This window comes from Rhopalosiphum maidis, chromosome 1, assembly GCF_003676215.2.
Source record: "Rhopalosiphum maidis isolate BTI-1 chromosome 1, ASM367621v3, whole genome shotgun sequence".
Taxonomy (NCBI): domain Eukaryota; kingdom Metazoa; phylum Arthropoda; class Insecta; order Hemiptera; family Aphididae; genus Rhopalosiphum; species Rhopalosiphum maidis.
This window is the reverse complement of record NC_040877.1, coordinates 84002057-84029827: the sequence shown is the minus strand read 5'-3', so window position 1 is coordinate 84029827 and position 27771 is coordinate 84002057. Positions and strand designations below refer to the sequence as shown.

Genomic DNA, 27771 nt, shown 5'->3' with positions numbered 1-27771 from the left:
ATACGGCCTGGCCGCACACCGTCGCACCACACACAGTGTGCGTTTCGCGTCGCCGCCCGTACCCCGTAGTCCTCCGACACGACCGCGGCCGGCCGCCCGCAGACATGTCATACGGCGGCAACCGGCGTGGACGGACCGACAGCTGCTGCAGTCTGTGCTGCAGAGGTCTGACGTGAAAGCGACCGGTGGACTCGCACCGCACCGGAACACGGCCACGGCAGCGGCGACCGCGGAGGCGGCGTCGGCGGCAGTAGTGGCAGTAGTGGCAGTAGTGGCAGCAGCGGTGGTGACGACGTCGGCGGTGGCGGCGGCAGTGGCACCGTCAGTGGCAGTGGCAGTGGCCGAGCGGCTGCTCAGTGCCCCGGCACACGTACACCCGCAGTACAGGTAATGCTCGCGCCCGACTGCCCAAATGCAGCCCGTTTATGTTGTCCTATTATTATCATAATACGCCTGTAAGCAGCAGTATAAGCCCATTCGTTATTTAATGTATTATTATTGATATTATTGTACTTCCTCCTACCTGCCTTGCACCCGTCACTGACCGTGGCCTGTCTTGGCGGGAGGTCGGTATTATTATTATTTGTTGTCGTATTGCACTGGAAAAATACCGAGTTTTTCGTTATTTCACGGTGTTCACTATATGCAATTGAATTGTTAGTCGTTAGCCACTACTACGACTCATCTGCGGTGCATTACATTCTGTTATAGTGATATTGTACTTTGTATAATAACCGTTTGTGCTGCGGTATAGCATTTCGTATAAAATGGTTTCGGTTCATAACGCGTCATAGGAATCTTTAGCACAATAATAATATGCAATATGCATTTGATTATTATCCGCCAAGTTTACGGCGTGCCCGAAACACGTGTCGTAGAAAATTACCCGTTTCGTTGACCCACCCCCGTAAGTCGTACCCCTCTTTGTGGCTTGGTCGAAGTATCGAATTCAGAGCGTATAATTTCAAATTGTCATCAGCGGTTTCTGTTCGGCAACATACTGATATTATAATACGTTTTATAGCATATGGTCAACGTCCGTCCGTCCGCACATAATACATCATTAATACATAGCGTTACACATCACAATATAATGACCTAAATCCACTAGACCTTTACAAAAAAAAATAAAAGTGATCGCACGTCTGGGCAACCGATAGCAACGCTGATGCGACCTGGCGAGCTTAAGAGGGTGACAAGGAACTGACAACCCTCTGGAGGGTGAACTGTGTACATTTCCGCTGTTCAATAAAGTTGTTTTGAAATAACACACCAATCGCTAAGACGAGAAATGCTATAGAAACCGATAATCTATACCTGCGCGCTTGTGTCACACAACCATGTTTGGACATTTCACTGCGTGCGATTCACTTGCATAGTGACTAAGCATATTATTATGTATTCCTCTCAGATCCACTGTTGTATAAATTGCGGACCGTTGTGTTGAACGTATGCTACGCGAGGACTTTTAAGCTTTAGGTGCTGGAAAAAGTATTATCGGTTTTACGGTGTATAGTTTTTTTTCTTCTGAAAACAACGAAAAGAAGGAGACTTCATAAAAAGCATAAAACGTTTCTTTTGACTTGCAGTCACCTCAATAATAATATGTCGATTGTTTATTATATCCAACATACATTTTAATACTATACTTAACTGCAAATTTTTTTGTGAAATTCCCGGGAATTTTCCATATAATCTATTAGTATATTTAATATTTTTTCACTGAATAAAGTATTTGAAATAAAAACGCATCTTATAATTTTTAATTGTAGATGTATAAGTACCATATGTATATTTTACAATTTTACATGACTAAATATCTTTAATTAACATCTAAAATCCAATGCGATTATCTAGGATATTGGAATAGGAAGTACAGAATAAAGGTAGATTTATTCAATTGATTAGGTAAAAACTAAAATTGCTCAAAAATGTTTAAACAAAAAATGAAATTTTTACCATTTTTATCTCTATATCTCTGTATAAAAACATTTTACTAAATCTTCTAAGAACACGGCTTTGGACGACATTTTTAATTCGAAAAATGTTTGTATTTTAAAGTTTAAACTACGAACTAAATATTTTATTTGGTCATGGTTTAAGTTATTGGCTTTTAATACAATTTTTATTTTTAAGAAATTTGTAATTCTGATCGTGATATATTATATGCTATAAAATAATAATTATATAACATTATTACACTGTTTAAAATTAATTAAAATTGTGATTACTTCTCGGTGTTTTAAAATACATTTTTAACTTGGTTAATTTAGGTAGACATTTTTAACTACAATAATACACTATTATAATTATTTTATTGTTGTTATTAGTTTATTACGTATATTATATGACGTTTGTGTGCGTTTTAATTCAAAGAATTATTCTTATAAATAATAATTATTAATTATTAAAAATATTGTGTTCATATATAGTTATAACTTATAAATCATAATCAAAGTTGCTTATATAATATGGATATATTCTACCATACATCATAATATACGTGAAATACAGATTTTGTAACGCGAGGGATAAGGTTTTTCTGGTTTTATTAAAAACGGCAACGAGTGGTAGGTACTTACAGAACTTCCACAGTTCTCTTTCTATTATTTTCTCACACGTACAACCACCTCTTTATAAAACGTGTTATACCATCATACGTCCATACATTACTATCCGTGTTTAATTATTGAAAAAAAAAAAACGCTTAATTGTAAAATCAATAGCTCACTTTCTTCGCACAAAATTTGAGATATTTTATATCTTATCACATAATATATGATTTATATTGATTCGTACACATTATACAATTAACTATAAAGTAAATCACGCATATATTTTTATAAATTTTAACTATTATAGTTTATATCAATTTCAGTAACACGAAACTGTTTTCCTTTATGGGCTCATGTAATGCTTCGATATGTTAAATAGTAAATACATCCAGGTCAAAATAATCATAGCAGACTAAAGGTGACTATACTTTAACAACTTTTAATGCTATTGATTTATAAAAATAGTGTATTCGGACCTCATAATATGTTAGAATTGAATAGATGACTTATTTTCATAAATATTTCTATGGTTTTCATAAATATTTGGTGATTAGTATTGACTGGACAAGATTTTTCAAAACGTAAAAGTATACATATAATCAAACAAATCTTACACGTGATTGCTTTTGAAGTTTGGATACATAAATAGCTGTTAAACTTAATGCCAATTATATTTTAATTTACCATATTAATACAAATGTCCAATATAGAGTTCGTACATAATATAAACTTAATAATATTATTATTATTATTAAAAAACGAGTGCGTATGGTTTCTTTCAAAATACATTACGTACTTATGGCCACTAAACAATTTACAGACGTACAGCTCAATTAACGAGTCAATTATTTTAATTATGTCATCGATGGATGATTGTATTTAATAATACAGTCTATATTAACTATTTAAAGTATTTGTAATTAATTTGTAACTAATCATATGTTGAAATATATTTGCTATATGCTAAAAGGATATTTCAATTAAACTTCATAAAGCAATCTTCAACAACGTATTGTATTATAGGCTGTAAAGTGTATAGTAATTAATTACTGTACATTATGTTTGTAATTATTAGTATCAATATATAATTTAAAATTGAATATCATTATACCAATATATCACAGTAATGTACTTAGTTGATGCATGTGGGACCGCAGTAACATCTCTAACGGGCAGACCTAGCAAGCCCAGCTAACCCAGATTTTAAACCCTTAATAATTTTTTTTATTATGTCATAATTACATTTTTAAAACAGTTTTATATTATTAATATTATAAAACAACACAAACTTTACCGAAATAAAACCAATCGGAATACTACTTTTGGCACTAGTGATTATCAACACGAATAATTGCCAGAAAATAATCGAATTTAATACCTATACTATAGATCCTATAGTTTAGTAGGTACTAACAACTAATTATATGTAACGGTTGACAAGTTAGCGAAGTGGAATGTGTGACCGAAGCGTTTGTTTTAAATTTGTTTCAACTTTATTGTGTTTTTGTTTCTTAATAATATACAATATGCATATTTTTCATTTCGTTTATTTTATTTATTATAATTTATAATATATGACAAGTAATTCAAATTAAAACAAAATTACTATAGGATTTTAAAAATCTGTTACTACGTCTATCTTACTATACTATTTCTTGTATATCTTTACAAAATGTCGTTAGTAAAGTGTATTGCTTACAATTTTACCTATAGCATAGCACAGAATAATTAATTTTTTATCGTAAAAATTATTATTATTATATCAAATATTGCGGGAAACAACTCATTAAAATAAATTTTTAGCAATATTTTAAAATAAGTTACTGACTTTTATAAGATAGGTACGCACTTGAAATTACATGTACTTAAAATACAATAAGTCTAAACAGTCTAACACAATTTTACATAATAAAATACAATTACAAATATTATAATATTTTTTCTATACTAAAATCCACATATAGATACACTAGATTAACCTCCACATAAGATTCGAGATACAAAGAAATATCGATCATGAATAACGAAATTTTAGATTAAAGACTACAGACGTAATATCACCTGGTGGTGAGATGATAAATATTATACAGTTCGGACAAATAAGTATCTTTAAATGACACTGACCGCAACATCATTAAATCAAACAAATTATTCATCATAAATTCGCATTGTATTATATTAATACTATTAGATATTTCTATAATACACTAAACATACCAGGTCAAAAATAATATTTAAAAAAAAATCGGGGAGAGGGACACATCACATTAGTGTCTATAGCACTAATGTATACTATAATATTTAAACATTTTATATTTTTACTAAAATTTGAAATATATTATACTTGTTTGTTTAGTATTTTTTTTTTAAATTTTGAGTAAAGCAATAGATATAATATGAATTTTATAGTATATTATAATAAATTAAAAACAAAAGTTTATTATTATAAAAATAAATTTGGTTAGTAACTTAGTACATTGTAATTTACTAAACAAAATTATATCATTATTTTAATAATATTATATTTTTTATATTGTTTCAAAATGTAAACATTTTGTGTTTATACAATTTTTGTAAAAATGTATTAACAATGCATTTATGATTTATACAGTTAGATAAACAGTTTGATTCATTGTCGCTTTTATTCTTATTTGTATATCTTTTTAAAATAACCATATACCCAGTATCTATTCAAATACCAATAATTTGACATGTGTTCATGAACATTTTATGTGTCAACTACGAAATAATATATGCTACTGAAATAGGAACATCCTTAGTGTTAAAATGTACAATTTAATTTGTGTAGGTGCCATCATTTTTATTTATAAACATACAATTTATTTCCTGCATTTATTTATATTAGAATATTATTTTTTAACGAAATCGTGTTGATAGTTTTTGTTGTGACTAAATTAAATTGTTTAGCCGTTGAAAAATAAAACCGTTTATTATAATTGTATTATGTATACTCTTTGTAGTTTAAAGGATGTATGCAATATTGGGTATACAAAAAAAAAATTAAAACACACACAGTCTGTAAATGAATACGTATCAAATTGTCTAGTTCGTTAACAGAATAGTTAAGCACTGTCGAATATAATCATTAACCGACTTTAATCACTATGTTTAATGAGTTGATATTATTACAATTTTATTATACATTAGTCAATAATAAGTCTTTATAAGTTTAAAACCTATTATAGAATTATGTATTAAAATATTAAATATGTGAAATAGAAAAGCAAAGTACCTACCAGCTACCATATATGCATTACACACACACGCACGTTTTTGTTATTTGAATGATTTCTTTAGAATTTGTCTACACAAGGGTATATACATAATGGAACTTGGAAGCCGTTAATATTTTATTTAATGTATTCTAGGATGTCACGGTCAGGAATTTTTGCTGACGTCTTTTTAAAAATATAAAAATATGCTGATAGCGTGAACACGGATAAAAAAAAGTAAATACTTATATTATGTATAACAAAAATCGTATCGTTTCAGATAGATAAAAAAATTGTAATTTAAATACAATGCACATTGAAAGCGAATAATGTAACTGCAAAATAGAAGATTTTACTTCAGTTATTTAAACTTCCGATAGTTATTTATAATTTATGATTTGAAAAATTGGAGTAAAAAGTATTGATTATGTATAATAGCTTTCAACACGTATAATACCCGTATGACGTATTATAGGTCACTTTTGTAGATAATATATGCTTAAGAATATAAATAACTAATCACTATACAAAATATATAGTATTATATAGAAATAATCAAAAATATTAATAGACATATAGAAGAATAAATTTCAGTATATTTAAATAAAATTGAAAGAACAGTAAACAATATACTTTTTTTGTGAATACTGCGAGATATACTTTAAATTACTTGATAAAACAAATGTTTTTGTATAATGTATAGAAAGTGAACACCTGCGTCTTAAAAATACCAAAAAATATTTAATAATTTTATTATGTTGAAAAATAACCTTTTATTTAAATACCTTGGATTAATAAATGTTATTACTTAGGTGTAAAATGAATTATTTTACATTTATCGAAATGTACAGTAGACAAGCATTTATTTTGAGAACTAAAATATACATCATAACCTTGTTCTTCTTGCCGGTTGCACAACTTGTGCAAAATTCTAGTATTATAGTAGTTTTAACTTTTAAAACACGTTGACTACTACACCTATTTCAGTTTATTGACCATCTTAGTCACAGCATTTTTTTTAATCTATCTATAGCCTTACTATAATCATGGAAAATGTAAATATTTTAATTCTAATTGAAGCGTTTTAATCAATGGATAACAGTGAATCTAATTTTACAGTTTTTAAACGATAAATGAATATATATGAACTTATAAGAGGCTAAAAAGACAGAACAGTCGTGAGTGGACAAAATTACCCCTTATAACCCCCTCAAATATTCAGTTAAGGGTCGAAAATTATCCCCATGTTTGTCGACAATATACAATAATATTATAAACTATTTTACTATTTTAAGTAGAATAAGATTTTACTTTTGTATTATGAATGGATAAAAAATTGTTCATACATGTACTCATGTATAAAAAATACAAATAGTTGATCTTTTTATTTATGTATAAACTAGGTAACAAAATAATATCTAAAAACTAAACGCTAAACTTAAATCAATGTTATTTGATACCTTTAATGTAAACCATTTATTTACAATGAGATATTTGTCTCATTGAAACATTTAATAAACACTAATATAATATGCCGTAGATCAAGTAATACCTTATAGACTATGATAATCGGTATTCGGTTATTATAAGTTATAACGTTGGTAGCTATTTATAATTTAATACAATTTGTAACAAACAAACCAAAATTGTTTTAGTATTATTTTATTTGATACATACTTGGGGTAAATATTTCCCTGCACTCATACATGCAAATGTACTTGAATAGTTATACATTTTTAATGTAAATATTTAAATTGATATTGGATGCTTAAAATGTAATAATTGACTTTATGTTTTTAATCGGGGACAATTATTATAATGAACAACTGATAATAAATTAAATCAAATTAATTCAATAAACACTTTATACTGCCCACATCTATTATCCTACGATCGTAGGAAGATAAATAAATAAGTGAAATATATTTTTTTACTTCCTACATAATAAATAAATATATATACACTAATAAATCAGTAGATAAAATATATATATATTACAAAAGACATACACATGTAGGTGTACCTATATAAATTTTAAAATATTTTATTTTAATTTCAGATTTGATTTTGAAATTGAAATTGAGTTATCTATTTTTTATTGTAAGATTAGTATTCAACGAATACTTTTGGGAGTTAAAAAAAATAAAAATATGCATCTTTAATAAAAAAAAAAAATGCAATATTTATCAAAATTTTAAAATACTACAATGAGTAGTAAGTACATTGAAATATTAAATTACTTATTTATAAGATTTATTATTTACAATATTTTTGTTTGTTGATTCTTTTTCCTAGAAACTTTTAACGTTATAATATTTTTTACAGAATATCCAAAAAATATACATTTATGTACAACAAAATTTGTCCTGGTTATTGATAATAATTCATATCATATTATCATATAACTATACAAAATGATATACATACTTAAAACACATATTACTAGAATGTTTACATGTTCTGAATGCTGTGTGATAAGTGCAAGAATGCTCATCCCCACTTTTTTTTATAATGAATTTATTCAAATTTAGATTTTAGAAATTTTTAACTACTTATAAATACCATATTTTAAATTTAATACCATCATTTTTTTCCTGTTTATTGTAAAGCAATTTTGTGATTTATAAAAAATGTAAAACTTTTCCGAATACAATAAATACTATAAATTCAGTATTAAATGTATTTTACTTTTATTTTTAAAAACCATATTTAACTATAAGGATTATTATCGTTAGAATATACAATTTTAATAACTTAGTAACAACAAATTTTTATCTCGATACATTTTGAAAAAAAAACCATCTGTTTAATAATTTACAGAAAAAGGGTTGATTATCATTTGAAAAAAAAAATAATTACGGAAGAAAATATAGTCATGTTTAAAAATTCCTGAATTTGAATGAATTCATTATTAAAGGAAAAATAAGGATGAGCATGCTTGAGTTTATTATCTTTTATACCTGTTTAAATTTATTATAAAAAACAGAATATTTTTGTCTAGCATATAATGGTGCAAAATTCGTATTAATTTTTTAAAAATAATAATAACATGAAATAGTCAAAATTATTTTTTTAACATAATTATTTTTGGCAATATAATGCAATGGGGTTTTATCGATTCCATCGTTTTAATTTACATTTTCTCGAACATTTTAATAATAATAAAAGCAATATATTTAAAAAAAAACACCAGTAGGTACTACCAGCACATGTATTAACTGTAAATTTCAGTTAAAGTGTATAATAATGATATATGAACCTGTAGAATCAGCATAACAAAAGTTTAGCGAAGTCGATAAGTCTCGTATAAGTAAAAAGGCCATTTCGCCGAAATCGATATACAGCCACTACAATAACATTACCTCTACCAAGTACCATCCACAAAAGTGGATCTTCAAAAATAGTAACCACCCATCGTGTAGACTGTAGAGAATGCCTGATTATCTAATACTTACTTAAATACATACATGATATAAAATAATCAAAACATAATTTATATAATTTTATAAATTAATATTGTTTATTATAAAAAAAAATATTAAGATTACAATATTGTTTACAATAATATTATAAACATATTATGTATAGAAAAATACATTAAACCGTGATGTAAAATCTTTTTATTTTAAAACACTACAACAGTATTACTCGGGAATAAAGTGTAAAAATTATAAATTATGCATATATGTTTAATATTTCATATTTTATTCACTATTATCATAACATATTCACAGTTATATCCTCCAAATTTATATAAAACACCTACATCATTTAATTCGTAAAAACAATAAAGTTTATGTATAGTATAAAATGTTATCTGCTTAAATATAAGTAATAAGTACCTATATTGTTTAATGAAATAGCTCTTGATTGATACGTTGGTTTATTGTAATAAGTAAATTTATATTTTCTTAAAAAATTTGATAATATCATTAGACTATCTTGGATAAAAACATAATACTATTATATTAAATCATGTATTATTATAAATATCGAATTTCTTACGCCATAATAATTTAATATTTTACAATATTCGTATACTCTATAATCTATAGACATAAAAAAAATTTAATATATAAGTAAAAATATCGGTCAATGGCCTAAATGCCAATAAACATATCTGAATAATAATAATGAAAAAAATGTTTGTATTATCAAAATGAAATATAATTTTTAAGTAGAGGCTTAAAATTTAAACATAATACTTACATAAAAGTTCTTTTTAGTGAAATATGATATTTTTTTGGCCTAATTACGCCATATAGCTTAATTTTAGAACTTTTGATTGTGTTAAATATATATTTAATGAATCTTTAATCAAAAATGACGAATAGATAAAAAGTTATTTTAGTACTTAGGTACTTAATTATTTATTCTATGAAATAATATATACATTATTTTAAATTTTAACAATCATAATTTTATTAAATTATTTTAATAACTCATAACTTGAATTTATTATATCAGATCAAATTTCGTACTTCTATTGTTAAATAAATACTCCTAACTATTCTTACTTGATAAGTAATTTAAAAACGTGAATATATTATTAATTATTAAACTTCCTATAGCTAGTTCTTTTATTCATATAGAAAATAGATATGTCGGTATAGAAAAAAAAATATGCAATTAAATTATTATACTATAGAATATTAATAAAATAATTTTGATAAATTTATTATTGGAAATTATTACAATGTACATAATATGTGTACATATGTGTATGTTTATTATATATTAAAATAGTTATTAAAGTTATGATTGAACGGTTATTAACCTGTTATGAAATACTATTAAACATTATGAATGTTGTTTGCCAACATTTTTTTACGCAAAATGTCTTTGTAGTTTTAAAACAACCAGTATTACCTTATATTGTGTATACCTACATATATCTTATAAACTAACATAGATAATATTTCTATAGTTTAATACGTCGTAAGTTTAGGTTTTTTATTTTTACATTTCTTTAAATGTATGGTAATAGTAAAATTGAATACACCTAAACCTAATTCCTTATTTTATAGTGTCCCGACTTTTAAAATACAAGGTTAAAAATTATATTTTATGTGACATTTAGCGGGTTAATTGACCTCGTAAGAATAAATACATAATAATATTTTATTCTAATCTTATTCAATTTTGATTTATACAAATATATAAAGGATCATACCATAATAATGTTTAAGGTATAATAATTACCTAGCTACAAGAAAATAAACATATTATACCTAGTCATAATATAGTCGCGTGATATAACGAATAAACCAATAAGAATTATTTGGCTCTCAGTTTATGTAGGTTGTAGGTTTAAGTACTATAGGTTACAGGTACCTATTTGTTAATATTAATTTTCAATAATCAATAATTAACAACTTTAATTCGTAAATAAAATATTATAATTTAAACTATAGTACTGTTGGTAAGTATATGCAATTTTGCCAATTTTATTAAAATATTGAAACTTTAAAACCGCCTATATCTATTCTAAAAACAAAATTATCGTAAAAATATAAAAATTTATCACAAACTATTTATTATTAATGTTTTAATATATTAGTATATGCATGGTAGATATGTCTCAGTTCTCAATATATGTATATTATTATAACGTATTTAAAGTACACTTATAATTTGTACCTATATCTATGTATAAGTTACGCATTTAAATCGATTAAAAAAATTTATATATTTATTTTTGACAATCGTATAAAATATAAATAATATAATACATTTATAAATATCTATAATTTATTTATTATAAAAATAATTATTATTCTATAGAAAAAAGTATATCTATAATATATGAATATGATTCTTAAAATTTAATCCAAAAAAATATCTTTTAAGTCCCAGGTCAATAAATTCAATATTTATATTTTTCTATGATACGTATGTCATAATTTATAACAATACTTTTAGATGAAGTACTTAACTGGTAATGAAATATTCTTAATCCACTTAACTTTTCTGTAGAAAAATGGAAATAATAAATCACAAAATAATAATATACAGTAAAACTTCGATTTACAGCGGGCACCAATAATCAATTCCAACCCTTAACGCAAAAAAGTCAGTTATTCAGTTATTAAGATAATTCCTTGTATTAATTGAAGTCTAGAGAAAAAAAATGGTTTTTTTTTTATTTCACAGTAAGTATATAATATTATATAAACTTTAAAAGTCGATGTAAAATGTAAATATTATTATTATTAAATTAACCAATGTACCCGTACTAGCTAATATGACCACAATCACAATTTTAGTCCTTAAAAATCAAAAATTATTTTAAGAACCCATAGCCGGGTTCATTGTAAAAAACCGCGTCGTATCGAGTTGAATGTAATATTCAACTTGTAGGTTACCAACATTTTGTTACTTATGTTTGAATATACGAAACACTACACTCCCGGCTTTACACTGCAGGTGTAATTGGTAGGTATTTCATATACAGGTACAAGTGTACAACGGTAACCAGGATGATTACATCAGAACACGTGTTTTCCTTCTCGTGTCCTAAAACCTTTAAATTATACACTTAGATTTAGATAAATATAGTTAATGTATTTTAAATTTGAATATAGGTATAGGACCGTATAATCTATATAGCATGACAAGACAGATGAAAATTTTGAAATTAAAATCTAGTCACGAAACAGTCCAACTTTACGTGGGGGCTAGGTGTATACTTATTACTTACACTATATTAAATAGATAGGTACCTAGGTACCTACATTAATTTAATTGATTATTGCATTCTTAATGTTTTTATAAAAATTTATTTTTAATAAAATTTGGAGTTCACTCTCACTCATATCATGCATTTATGTGACATGCATTATATACAAGTTAAATTCAAATTATAAAGCTTTTGATTGCGAAAATCATAAAATATACCAAATAAATAATAATAATAAAAAGAAACACACGACCGATGTTGACTGAACAGTGAACATAATTTCCCTTTGTATGGTATTTCAAAATGCGTATAAAAATTCCGGCAACCGCGTCGTTGATGAAATAAATCAATTCTGCAGATCGATAAAACGGTCAAACACCAAAAAACCATTTGGAAAAAGGTCACGTCGTTTAACAGCGATCTGCCATAATATATTGTATATTATATAATATATATATTTACCCAGAATGAGAATAGTAGGTGTATAATGTACAGAGTGTCCTTCGTGCATTTGATACTCGTTCATATCTATTACAGCCCGCCTACCAGTAGACCCTTGCCCAAACTTTAAAGCTTACACGACTGATTTGTAAAATGTATTTATTATACTTATGTATAAATTTACATAAAAGAGTTAATGGCTCTAAAAAATATAAATTATTGACTATCTCGCGGTATTTGATAAAACACAAAAAAATTAAAATTAAAAAAAAAATCAAATTTAAATTAACTCAAAGAAATAGATAATCAACAAGACATTAAAAATGATAATACTAGTGATGAGTTGTGACTATCTACTATTTCTATATTTCTATTTATGCTATACGCATAGTAGTACTTAGTTTTTCAAAACCGTATATTTAAAAAATGCGTATAGGTTAATTCATGTCGAGATTTAGTTAAAGGGAAAAAAGCCATCGGTTAGGACAACGAATACGGTGAATCGCCCTGTATAATACATATTATACAAAGGTACCCTACGTTGAGAAATCCTGAACGATTTAAAACGATTATTACCCGCGCAGGTATCTGCATGACGTCGCTGCAGCCGTGTACCTATATCCTCATACCTAAAATGTATAATAATAATAATGATGATAATGATTTAAAATGATTATTTCATTATGAATCTCGCTGTCGTGTGCATTAAAGTGGAACCCAAGTGTGCCGGTTTTACTTTTTTTTCGAGGCTCGTCCGCATACTGGTTTTCTCCCCGCCGCGGCCTCCCCCGCCCGCAATCGTAGCCGACTAGCTGTTGCCACCGCACCACGATCGTGTGCCCTACTACAAAAATAAGCCGCCGTAACGGGTTCCTCCAATAGTCCAATGGATATGGAATCGTATATTATAATTATTACTATTTTGAAGTTCGAAATCGGGATTCCGCCGAGTGCCGCCGAGTAACAACCAGCCAGCCAGCCAGCCAGCCAGCCGCGTGTTGGGCTCGCCCCGTCCGTCATCCGTCACGCCGCCGTCCGTCCGTGCGCGACGTTCGCAGACCGCAGTGCCAGTCGCGCCGTGTGCCAGTGTCCGACACGTGCGTATCGTGCCCGTCCAAAACTCATCAATTTTTTTATACTCGTACAATTTTTTTTTTTTTTTAATTTTTCGTGCCGTGTATACCATTGTGTCGACAACAATAAAACAATTTACTTATAGGTACGCCTAGGTAATACGAATATAATATTATCTAACGCTTTTATTTTTTTTTTTATATTTCCCATTCATTGATATTCGACGAATTTCCCGCGCGTTCGTCCGCATGTCTGCGCGTCTTTTTTTTAGTTACTTAAACTACTCGTAGGTACGCTTACTCGTGTAAACATGGATGTAATACATACAATATTAGATATATCAACTAACAAATAACAATTAAATAACAATTAGAATTAAAATATAATTAAATATTTTATTTTATACCTACGTACTGCTTATAACTAATAATGATATAACATATTATATTTAGGTACGTATAATATATATATATAGCATATTATTATTTTTGTTATTTTTGAATCTGATTTCAGACACATGGGTACGTATTATATTATTTTACATGTAAATATTATGTATTTATTCTGCAGTTATTCCCGGCTAAACGATACCTATGCTATAGAATTATTGATCTTATAGGTCGACGATTGTCATAATATCTCGAAATAGAAGGGAATCTTGGGTATCTACCTACCATTTATCTATGTATCTTTATCAATGTATGTGTTGTTTTATTTTATTCACTTCCTCAATAATATCTAAGCAGATTTTCAGATAGTACCCATGTGCTATTTTGTCGTATCGATATATCTATACGATTTTTTAGATTTTTATTTCAATAATTTTCCGTTTAAGATTTAGTTATTAATCATTTCCATTATTTTCAATGTTAGTTTAAGTGCATTTATATTTCATTAGGTTACACTCATTAATTATATGAACATTTTAGTTGATACGTTTTTTTTCTTCAAACAAATTCGTTGGACAAGATATTTTTCTTTGAAGATTTTTTCGTTCTATTGATTATTTTTTTTTTTTTTTTAATAGCTTCTATAGTTTACAAACTAAGATAATATCTCAACAATTAAAAAATATTATCAACTACTTTTAATAAGATTTCTTTTAAGAATACTTTAAGTAATATTGAAATGATTAGATGATTTTTCAGATTTATAATTTGATTTTTAATGCAGTAAACCTAAGAAACTCCAGACACTGCATTTAACTGTTTATGATGTAACATGTAGGTATCTATATTACTATTAATATAGTATAATTGATTGTAAATTTATAAATTCAAATATACAATTTGTAATCAATGATATTTGATATCTGGTATATAACATACTTTGTCATATATAATATAAATTATGACATTACGAGTTGTTCATAAATGTTAAAATTTAGAAGCATGATGTGTTTTGAATGAGTATTTGAATGCCATATAAAGTTGTATTAATAATACAAAAAATAATTTGAATTATGTATAAATTATTAAATTATTTGCAAAAAACTTATACTATAATTAGATATAAGTAATACACGAGGTTTTATTTGAATTTCTATTATGCTTTTAATAAACTTACTTATCTGCATTATAAAGTATGAATTATGTAATACCTATACCTAATTCTTATAACCTATATATGTAGGTATATTTAAAAAGTATAAAAATATATTAATATAAACCTAAAATGTAGATAAGGTAATAAGTATATGACATTATTTATTTTTTATTACATTTTAACGAAATGCGATTACTTAGTGTAAAATATAGGTACCTACTATAAATGTTTTTTTAAAAATAAAGTTATCGTTCGTCAGCATTATTAATACCTAAATCACTTATGTTCATTTAAACACGTAATGTAGGTAAGTTATATATTTTTTTATTTCGATCGGTTCACATAGGTTCAAACGTTATTTTAAGAAAAATTTAGTGTGTTCGTTTTTTGTGACACTTTTTTTATTAACCAATAATATTAGTATTACCTAGCAAATACCTATACACAATGTTAAATACTTTGTATACAACAATGCAACAGGTGTCAATAGTTATATAGACACGCGTTCGTATAAGCTAAATCATAATTTTATTATACATATAACATTTGCCAATAATATTATTTAAATATTTTAAGCTACGTAATGAACGATATTTTATTAGAATGCTTCGACATTTTTTACCAACAATTAAATATAACTAATTTATAAGAAAAAAAAGAAATATATTGAATAATTCTGATTTTTAAATCGTAAAAATAATCAGAAAAATTTGTAAAAATTAATAATATTGATATCGATAATTATTGCATTTATACATAACAATGGCACACGGATATAAAACATAATAATATATAGCTACTATTACTTAGTAAGCCCACCTATGTAATAATATGTGTATTGGCTGGTGTGTGTGTACCAAATACCAATTGTGTATATACGTTCGTTAAGTTCATCATTTAGTTTTCAACATTAGGCATTATACATTGCTTACATTTTTTGTAAAAATTATGTTCAATTGTTTGTTCTAATTAGAAGACAAATAACCTCTTAATATATGTTTTTATTTATACAATTTCTTAATACTAAACATTTTCATTTTATTTGTTTATTATCCTGTCATACATTATCACGCATTGGTAGCAATGTTACATTCATAGCTATAGGTAGCAAACGTTGTTTTACTGGTCTATTTTACTCCCAAAATAAGATAAAAAGTTACCCTAAAATTTGTTTTGGTCAAATTTACCTGTCTACTTACCGCTTTTAATCATCAAGTTTTTAAGATTATTAAAAGATATTTTAATTGTTTTGTTGTATGCTTAAATAAGAGTATACTTAAAAATAAATAATGATTACAGTTTTCTCAAAAACTGCTTACTAAAAAACTCTAGAAAATCGATAAAAAAATATTAATAATATATAACTTAAAAGGGACACTTATACTAGAACTACGTCCTTCAAAAATGTGTCATTGTGGCATTGTCCTAAATAATTCCAAAAGTTGATATTAACACTTGTAGTTTTTACATTTCTCGCCTTGCGCATACCACAAAACGATCTCAACCTACAAAGGTTGACACAGAATATAAAGCATAATATGAGATTTATATTGTGCGTTTTTATATTAATTCGGTATAAAAAATATAATATACAATATACAAATATAGTGGTATACTACTATGGTCACTATGGATAGTTTAATACGTTGTTAGTTTTATGAAGTTAAGCGCCGTAATTATGCATGTTTTTCATTTATTTTCATACATATTATGGTATTTGATTATATTACCATGACAAAATAATTCTTGTACTGTCTAAAATTAAGATAATTAAGATGAATACACTAGGTATGTAATTATCTTGTATATATTATTATATTCACACGAAACTCATTATAAAATAGTTAAAAATTACAAGTCTTTAGTTCATCAGATAAATTAAGTATCAGACATATATTATTATGTAGTATAATGTGCAGTACCTATTATAAAATAACCGATAAGTATCAAAATATGGTTGACAAAAAAAAAAAAAAAACAAAGAAAAAAATTACAAAAATAAAGTTTAGACTTTATATTTTATTTTTTATTATAAATTAATTCTGATTGCAAATCTATACAAATAATAATTTTAATTAAGATTATTTTTATCTGAAGTGCATTTAAGTATTTAAAAAAAATATTAAAAACTTTTTTTGGTTTACCTTACGATCCTATTTTGTTTATAATAATTTATATATTGTCATATTATATATATATATATATACATATATATTTATTATAAATATGACTTTATTTTTATTTTATTGGACAAATTAAGTTTTTATTTGATCGACTTTATTTTATTATACTTTTATATAGTTGTTTTGATTTACATGATCTATATTTCATTTATTAATTATTTATTTAGGTACATCCTATTTATTTATTTCATAATATAACGATATAAGTACGAGTATACTAGGATATCTAGCCAGTTCGATTATCAATCTAAATTTGTAATTAGAAAATTAGACTAATGCCAAAGAACTAAAACATTATAACATTATAGTAAAATATAAAAATTTAGTTTTTTTCCGTAATTGAAGAATACGGTGAATCATCAAGCATCCTCACCCCCATTTTTTTATTTTAATAATACGTTTATTAAAATTCTGATTTTTGAAAGTTTTAAACATACTTAAAACAGTAAAACAGTTAAAACCCTATTTTTACATTCTTGTGATTTGTTTTATCGACTACTTAACAGGGGTGGCTTTAATTCTTTGCCTGGGAAGCCAATATTTTTCGGTGTTTACTAGTTGCGATCAAAATCAAAAATTACGTACTAGTTGCGGTCAACCAATTAAAAGGTTACCTACTAATTGCGGTCACTGCTGTTTGCGCTTTTATAACTCAATAGTGGGATTGAAGCACAAAAATATATAAATATTTCTTAAATGTATAGTATTTTTATGTTTCAAAAACAACAGTGATCGATTTCAGTTAACAAACTACGATGACGATTAATAATCATTTAAGATTACTATACAGAATATTATATAGTATAAACTTACATCAAATGGTATTTAATAGCTCTAAAGTCAACTCCAGTACAAAAGCATGGTACATACCAACAACATTTCCAGATTGGATTACTTAAAAGCTGTCAGCTTTAAATTTCAAATTACATTTTTTAGATACTTATTATAAAATCATGCTAGTTACAATTAATATATAATTTCAATTCTAAATTTTTTAACTCATTTTATTATCAGTGTAAAAGCTCAGTCTTTGCTGTGACCGCAACTTAAACATTACCTACCTACAATTGTACCGACCGCAACTGTTATATGTGCTTATCTCAAAAATCATCCATGACCGTAACTAGTATGCAGCCATATTTTTTTTACATTTATATTATAAAAATTAAACATAATTAAATCAATGAAAATATTTGACAAAATAAAGAGTAAGATGTCTTGGGAGGCATGGGACGGCCCCCTAAAAGCCACCCCTGCTACTTAAGGAGTGTCTTGTTGCAATATAAAGTGTTTCCAAATAATAATTCCCCATTTTTACTGCACATTACGTATTTACTAGTTATTTTCTTTTTAATTTTATGTATCTACCTAATTCAAAATTCGAATGAGTAATTTGTCAGTTATTAAAATCAGTGCCGGATTAAGAGATTTGGCGCCCCTAGGCCCGTATAACATAACGCCCTTAAAAAACATTTTTGTTTATTAACAAGTAATAAGGACATTTTGTCCAAATATACTTATAAAAACTTCTTATACAACTTGTTTGCAAAATGTATTTTATATTACCATGATTTAGTTAAATTAAAAATTATATAAAATTCAGAAAAACAATAATTGTAATTAGATGTTTAGAATTTTAAGGCTCATAATATTCATATTCCTATACGAAAATACGATGCACTATGCTTGCAAAGCCATAAAAATATAACATATTAATTTAAATTAAATAATGAATTGTTTGGATGAATTTTGATTAACACAAATCTATCTTCAATAATATAATTTTTGATAATTACCCACATTTTTGGGAGGAATAGTGATTTGTGGAACAGATATAATGTGCTGCCTATTTGTGTTATAATTAAAAATTACAATTTATTGTAACTAAATTGTAATATTAAATATTAATTAAAGTAATGGTAAATTTATTATTTCCTTGATTTGCTATCTTTGCTTATCATGATATGTTTATTTTTATAAATACATATTGTAGTTATTCTAAGAATGACATAATATTGAAAATACTATTACTATATACTTATATTTAAAATGTTATTACTATTTACTCTGGTCAGAGCTATTACAAAGAAATGTCAATTTCGTATTTTTGCCACTTGTACTGGACGTCATAGACGATAGACAGCGTCCTTTATGTGATTTAAAATTAAGACGCCCTTAGGCCCGGGCCTGCTTGGTCTATACGTTAATCCGGCACTGATTAAAATGTTCATATTAAGGATAATATAGTCCTTAAAAATGGTTTGACAAAAATTAAAATAAATGTAATATCAAATCTAGTGTTAATATACTCGAACCATTTTTACAAACTATAAATATTGATAATATATCTGAATCGTTAAAATTTCTAATTACTGAAGTCCCTACATCTCCCAAATTCATTATCATGGATCTAATTATTCTTAGTATATAATGTTAAATAACTCAAAACTACACGTATGAATTTTTATTTTGATTCATTAACATTTTTATATAAATTATCCTCTAAATAATTAACTTTTCAAAAAAGGTTTTCATTTCTCAAGAACTAGAAAATTTAAGTACCTATATTTAAAAATTTAAAAACATAAGATTTTGAAAAATTGCATTATTGAAAAAGAAAAAGTGGATAAACGTGCTTAATGAATCACGCTATGTATAACACGTGATCACGTGATCAAAGAACAATTCTTTTTTAAAATTAATTCGACTAGTACATTGTGGAAAAAAAATATTAAAATATTTTCAGACAGATTTAGGCATTCCCTTTTGGTTTAGATAACATTATATCCATATAGGGTTTAGACATGGGCGCCGCGATGGGGGTGCAAGGGGGTGCATTTTGCACCTCCCTGGCTATACAAAAAATTAAATTAAATTTAAAAAATTGAATGGTATTGAAATTATTTTATTTTGCATATTATCTACATTATATTATATTATATTATATTACGTATTTAACTATTATTATTATTATTATTACGTATATAAGCATTGTATAGAAATTAGCGTATACTTACTTGCTCGATGCACCCCCCTGATAAAATTCCTGGCGGCGCCTATGGATTTAGATATTATTTTATAGTCTAATTATACATTATAACCTGTTCATAATCTCTATCGTCCGCGACGATTAGAAATAAGCACGCAGCATCGATGGATGCGGTTTATTTATTTTCGCGATATGTTTGCATTTTCATTGCAGTTTTATATGAAATACCACATCGGCACAATCGCCTTTATTAAAAGCTTACTATTACAATTACTCGCCAATAGCCTTATTGTTATACATTGTATATCCTACTACCTAGGTGACTTGTTTTATATCGACAAAATTTTCCATTCGATAATACGATTACATCACGATATTAATTAGTCAATCTCATAAACAATTCTATAATAAAAAAATATCCATTTATAGAATGAAACAAAAATAATCTACATTACCTACTACGTTAATGTTAAATTGTTAATTACATTTTAATGGTCTATTCCCATATTTTATTTGTAATATAATAATATTCTACACTATGATACGACTATATTGTGATGTACTTACGGAAATGCATATTGTCAGATAGTAATTGGCTGTTTATTTTTATGCCATTTAGCGTTATAAAAAGAAAAAAATATGTATACATTTTTAATTTATTTCATGTGTAATACTTACTAATTGTTTTAAAACCAAAAAATAAGGGCTGAAATAATGTTTATGATATTGCTATGTTTTAGATAACCAACGCAGTTGAGCAGATTAGTTGAAAGCATCACAAAGCGACCATCTATCATGGACGTCCCAGATAATCAAATATTAGGAATGGAGAAAAAACATAAACTATGCTTTAGAAGCATTCAAGGTATGTGTTAAAATGGTACCTACCTATAATATCTAACACTTCGAGTAGGTATATAATACAAACGTAGGTACATATTATCAATATTACCACAAGTATTAAGTTTTAGGTTTTTTTATTTGTATAATTTTTTTCAACAAATTTTATTATTATAGACATGATACCAGCTCGTGCGGTATTATATTTAATGTCATTCAGTGGATTTTTGGTCAGTTTCATGATGCGCACTGATATTAATATTGCCATGGTAGCAATGGCCAAAATGAGATTACGGTCTGAAAACTCGTCGAATTTAACCGAACTTTATTGTTACACTTCGGTTTCAAACGGCACACAATCATTTGAAGATCAAAAACCAATGGTAAAATATAATAATATTACTTGACTATTTACCGCAAATCTTTAATTTACATTTTAAAATTACAAATACAAATGTAGCTACTTTCAAATAATTTTAAAATTTATTTATGTATAATTATTGATTCTACTGTGTAGTAGGAGTACCTATAAGGCTATAAATATATATTTACTGGTATTTTTATGAAACTAATAAAAGTATAATTAAAAACTATTATAAAGGTGTAATAATATTATTTTATTCTTATTTAAATCAATATGTTTTCAGGAAGAGGGTGAATTTGATTGGGATTCTACAGTGCAATCTGCAATTCTTGGTTCATTTTATTGGTGTTATATATTATCTCAAGTAGTCGGTGGTGTCTTAACACAACGTTTTGGAACCAAGACGGTGTTTGGGTTCTCACAATTAACAACAGCAATTGCTTCATTGCTCATACCTCAGGCAGCTTCATTGCATTTCTCGGCAGTCATAGCATTGCGATCACTTCAAGGAATGGCATCAGTAAGTATAAATAAATAGTATATTGCAAGCATAGGTGCTTGTATACTAATATTTAATATTACCTATATACCTTCAAATGTATTTGTTATATTATACTTAGATAAACAAGTATCCAGCTACTATAAGATTGTTGTATGATGTAACTTGCATTAAAATCATCCAAATTAATGTTTTTGTTTTTAATATTATATAGATATTAAATAAAGGTAGTTCAAAATCATGATTATCATTCCTAAAAATAGTATTATAGAAAAAAAATCAAGTCCTATCAACGTTCAATAAAATAACTAATTTAATTCTTAAGTAATTCCTAGTTTTGTAGCTTTGTCAACATCTTTAAAAGTATAGTTTAACTTGAAAATTAAAGTCATGAAATTATTCAATGTTTCAAAAATACAATAAGTATATGAAAGGTATAGCTTTAAAAAATATTGTAAAGTTGATGAATTTAGAGTTACTCATGAAGATTTTTCCCCAGTTTTATACCATAACAATCAACTAGACCAGAAATTGATCTAAGACAGTTTAATTTGAGATTATTTAGTCTTAAGATTGACTATTCATGTAATACATATTTCATAATTTTATATGGCATATTTACTAAATTTGTATTGTTTATTTGAATGTTAAAATTAATTGTTTTCAACTTTTAAATTTAAATATAAAACTAATGTAACAAAATAAACATCATGCACTTACTTAAATAGTTAACCTAGCTAAAAGTTATGTCTTATTGTTGTATAGTAGTTAACTAAAAGTGTAAATAGTTATATTAGATTGTATACTAGTGTCTGGTACACATTACATACCAATCCTGATACTATACTTCTTGACTGTATACAATGTTAATTAAATTTGTTTTTGTAATTTTCCAGGGACTTACTTGGCCTGCAATGTACGCACTTGTTGGTATATGGATACCATCCAACGAACGAACCAGGTTCATGTCATCATTCCAAGGTATGAAATTGTTCCGAATCACATCGGTGCTTTAAATAGTATTAGATTATGCCAGTTTGAAAAAAAATTAAAGGTCACTTTGAAGTGTATTAAACTAGGCGATTTAATTTGTGACCCTTGTAATTAAAAGAAAATCATATACATCAAGAAACTTTCGAACTATAGGAATGTTTAAGACTTACTGGCAACAGGCCAATTTGAGTATTGAATTTCGAGATGTCCCTTGTTCATTATTTGGCATTACATGCCATTCAGATTTTATTTCAACATACTATGATATTATATCTGCTATAAAGATAATACTTACTTAAATATATTTGTTACATAAAATACATAAATTATATATATTTATATGTATGTATATTCAATTGAGTATATGTATATATATTTATATATAGAATAGGTATTCTGTTAATTAAACAAAGTCTTTTTATAATTTTGTTATATATATTATATAGGTACTATATAAGTAGGTAATAATTTTGGGAGACATATGTTTAACATTTTTATTTATAGTGAAGGTTATCTACAATAATTCCAGTTACTACACATGCAGTGCTGTAGCTGTTTTTTTATAAATTTTATTTTACATTTTAAACTAACTTAAGAAATATTATTAAAATACTTTTTTTTTTTTTTAATTTTTATACATCCTTAATTTAGGAAAAGTATCAAATTACTTAGAAATTAAAATTGTATTGTATATTGAGAACTTGTTATAATTAATACAATAGAATTTAAAATTAATTAAAGATGAAATTAACTAAAATTAAATTATTTTTTTTGTTTTTGTATAAATTATTTTAAAAGTATAAACAATATTTTATTTTCAATGTGAACTTAGATTTTTTCACTTAATTTAAAATTATTTGATCATTAATATACCAAATCAAAAGTATAATTTATAATTTCATTATCTAATATTAATTAAGTACCTAAATAAATGTATAGTTAGTCTTTAAGAAAAATAGTAAAAAAAAAAAAAAAAAAATGATGAAGGTATGAGTGGTGATGTGCAGATGGGAGGTCGCAACGGGTAAACAAGTATATTTATCTATCTGTCTATTTGTGATATATGTGTAACTGGCATCTAGGTTAGGTGGTAATTGAGCTGTTGCCTGGGTGACAGGGTTTAGTTTCGGGATTGGACTGACGTACATGGTATGCGGTTTCATTATTGGCAACTATGGATGGCGAGTGGTGTTTTACATGAATGGTTCATTGGGTGTCGCTTGGTGCTTGCTATGGTGGTTACTAGCTTTTGATCTGCCTCACAAACATCCAAGAATCACTAGACGTGAACTGAATTATATCAATGCCAACATTGGAGAAAATATCATTAACACAAAAGTAATATAAAATATTACAGATCTTTCTCTCTTATAGGTACATAATTTATTTAAAAATTGTAATTCTATTTAATAGGATTTAAAAGTCCCGTGGTGTTCTATTATGACTTCCATTCCAGCATGGTCTATTGGTATAACAACATTTGGCCGGATATGGGTCCATTATACATTTATAATATACGGTCCATCTTACATGAAGACAATATTAGGTTTTAGTATACAAAAGGTTTGTTTGTTTCATTTATTTTTTTTATACTATGTATTAAAATAAAGAATACCTATCTATTATTAAAAACAATATTGAAATTTATAGAATGGATTTATGAATGGAGCTCCATTTTTGTGCAGTTATCTTTCTTCTGTAGTTTTCTGTTATGCAGCTGACTTCATTATAGGTCGTAATCTTATGAGCTTAACTAATGTCCGTAAAATGTTTACAGCTATATGTAAGTAATTGGTGTTAATTTCTTTAACGATTAACTGTATATACTTAAATAATAATGTATACATATTTTATTATTTTTATAGCTCAAGTCATTCCTGGCCTATTAGTTCTGACTATAGGTTATTTAGGTTGTCAGATCACATTGATTTTGATAATTTGGTTTGTAGCAGTTACACTGATAACTGCATCATATGCTGGAGCAATGGCAAATGTAGTTGATATTGCACCAAACTTTGCCGGACATATATTAGCATTTGCACAAACTATACATATGTCTGCAAGTTTTTTGTCTCCTCTTGCTGCAGCCATTATGCTTCAGGACAATGTAAGAAAGTTTAATAATAGTTTTTTTTAATATTTTGTACATATTTAATTTGAATATTAATATCTATTGACATTTATCTATTTAGCCAACTTTGGAGAGATGGCGTAGAATATTTGCTGTGACTGCTTGTGTGGCGTGTGGAACTTATGTAATGTACCAGTTTGGCGGTACGGCAAAAGAACAAGTCTGGAACAATCCAAATCGCAAAAATAATTCTGGTTCTGTTCGTGTTTCACCTGAAAACAATCAGCTTATTGTCAATAATAAAACTGATCCAGAAAGAGGAGATGGTTAGAAGTTGAGATGAAACTATTCAAGAAAATAACAATGGCGTACTTAGGTCCCCCACTTATAGGGGCAAAATCAAATTATTTTTACGAACGTTAATTGTGATATATAATATAATTTACAACAAAAGAGATAATTAGCGCTGATTACAAAATCAGAACTTCAATAAATCTCATCATTCCAAAAAAGACAGTGTTCTAAACTTAATATTATATTTTATTATAATTTAAAACAAATTTTAATGTTTGTAATCATAGAATTTTTAAGTGTGTGACCTTGTGTCCTCTAATACGAATTAAGTAGAGTAGATATATCAATCAATTACTATGTATATTTAAATAGGTGTTTTATTTATTAGAACTAAGTACTAGAAGAAGATGTATGGACATTTTCTAAAAAAAAAAAAATGAACAAGTGATTGGACAGTAATAAGTTGTTAAACCTATTTATTAGTATAATTTTTTCCATCAAGTATAAAAAGCCATTTTAAAATTTACAACCTGGTTATTTCTACTTGTGCTCATATTTTTAGTTAAAATGTTATTTATTACTAGAATTGTAGATCAACAATGTGCCTTACCAGATTCATTTTAGAAAGTTTTTTTGGATTCAATGATGTTTTTCAATTTTAAGTTATCTTTATTTTATTGCATATTTGCATTTGAAAAAAATAAATATATTTCTTTTTACTAGTAATACTATTATATATAGTATTACTATTATTCTAAGTAAAACTTATATGAACAGTTCTAAACATTATTCTGCAATCGACTATATCTTTTCTTTTCAAAAATCAAAAAATTAACCTTAAACGTTTGTATTAAAACAAATCTACCTCCACTATCTAAATATAATGTATTTATTTTTCAGAATATATGTATGCCTAGATATTGTATTTAATGAGTTTTTTAACTGGGCAAATGTAGTAGATTATATAGCCTAGATTAGAACTCTATTGTGCTTGTTTCAGATTTTTTATTTTTATAAAATATTTATAGATGAGTTTTAATAAAATGTAATAATAATAATTAGGTGAATTATTTAAATAAAATGAGATTTATAATATACATCAAACTAATCATTTTTAAAATTAGCAATAAAGAAAAACCATTTTAATAAATAAAAACCCTTGGATCAATTTTGTTGTTTGTGAACATTAAATCAAAATTCATCTGAGTATTTTTTATTTATTCAACACTATATACTGCTTAAAAAAAAAAAATAAGTAAAATAAAATTGATATTATTTATTTCATTTTAATTAGTTTATATGTTTATAGTTCTAAAAAAAATAAATACACTAATAATGTACTTACTTTAACTGTAAATATGTACACATTTTTTTGGAAGACATCTTGATTTTATTTATTTACTACATTATTTGAAATATATATTTTTAATAGATTTATCAAAATTTAATAAACATTAATAATTTTTTAGCTGTAATTGTGTGAAGCATATAATTACTACTAAACAACACTCGTATAATATTGCATGTAATATTTGAAGTATGGTATGAAAATTTATAGAATTACTTTAAATGTATTGATGTATCAAAAATTAAATGAGATCAGGTCGTATTATGTACTAAAATGAAACATTTATTTACTTTTGTTAAAAAACAATGTATCAAAATTAATATTGTGTTCAAATGTTCGAAAAAAAATATAATAAATTTTAAATTTTAAATTGCATCTTTTAGGTAATTATTTTAAATAATTGGTCATCGGTTCAACACCTCTGTAGTATTTACTTATTTTTATATCTCAATTTGATACATTCTTTGTGTTATTTTGATGACTCCTCTTCTTTATTAAACCTAATATATGATATTAATTTGTTTTAGTACAGACGATTTATATTTTTGTACATTCATAGTCTAGTACTTTTGTTTATTTTTCAAAAGCTATATTATGCAACATCTTACTAACTTCACCTTCTAAATGCATTAATTAATTTTTCAAAAAAATACCTGATAGATA

At 26.2% G+C, this 27771-nt stretch overlaps 1 protein-coding gene across 3 annotated transcripts; it reads left to right on the top strand.

Annotated features, from left to right (window-relative positions):
• On the top strand, window positions 1-26123 carry LOC113557071 (sialin-like). Of its 3 annotated transcripts, none has more exons than XM_026962366.2 (10): window positions 1-387; window positions 21440-21564; window positions 21717-21922; window positions 22187-22423; window positions 23299-23383; window positions 24513-24733; window positions 24809-24958; window positions 25046-25178; window positions 25261-25502; window positions 25588-26123. In XM_026962366.2, exons 2-10 carry the CDS (start codon window positions 21495-21497, stop codon window positions 25795-25797), a joined length of 1554 nt encoding a protein of 517 aa, XP_026818167.1. In that variant the 5' UTR covers window positions 1-387; window positions 21440-21494; the 3' UTR covers window positions 25798-26123. The 3 variants fall into 3 exon arrangements, with proteins under 3 accessions (XP_026818167.1, XP_026818166.1, XP_026818165.1); XM_026962365.2 differs by lacking the exon at window positions 1-387 and adding an exon at window positions 13954-14127 and having other exon boundaries at window positions 25588-25797; XM_026962364.2 differs by lacking the exon at window positions 1-387 and adding an exon at window positions 13954-14137 and having other exon boundaries at window positions 25588-25797.
• The last annotated feature ends 1648 nt before the right edge of the window (window positions 26124-27771 follow it).

Excerpts from the sequence above, each read along its gene's own strand:
- LOC113557071 (XM_026962366.2), top strand. The coding sequence starts at position 21,495 with ATGGACGTCCCAGATAATCAAATATTAGGAATGGAGAAAAAACATAAA. Across the intron at positions 25,179-25,260 it reads TAAAATGTTTACAGCTATAT|CTCAAGTCATTCCTGGCCTA; the intron begins GTAAGTAATTGG and ends TTATTTTTATAG. Across the intron at positions 25,503-25,587 it reads CCATTATGCTTCAGGACAAT|CCAACTTTGGAGAGATGGCG; the intron begins GTAAGAAAGTTT and ends TTATCTATTTAG.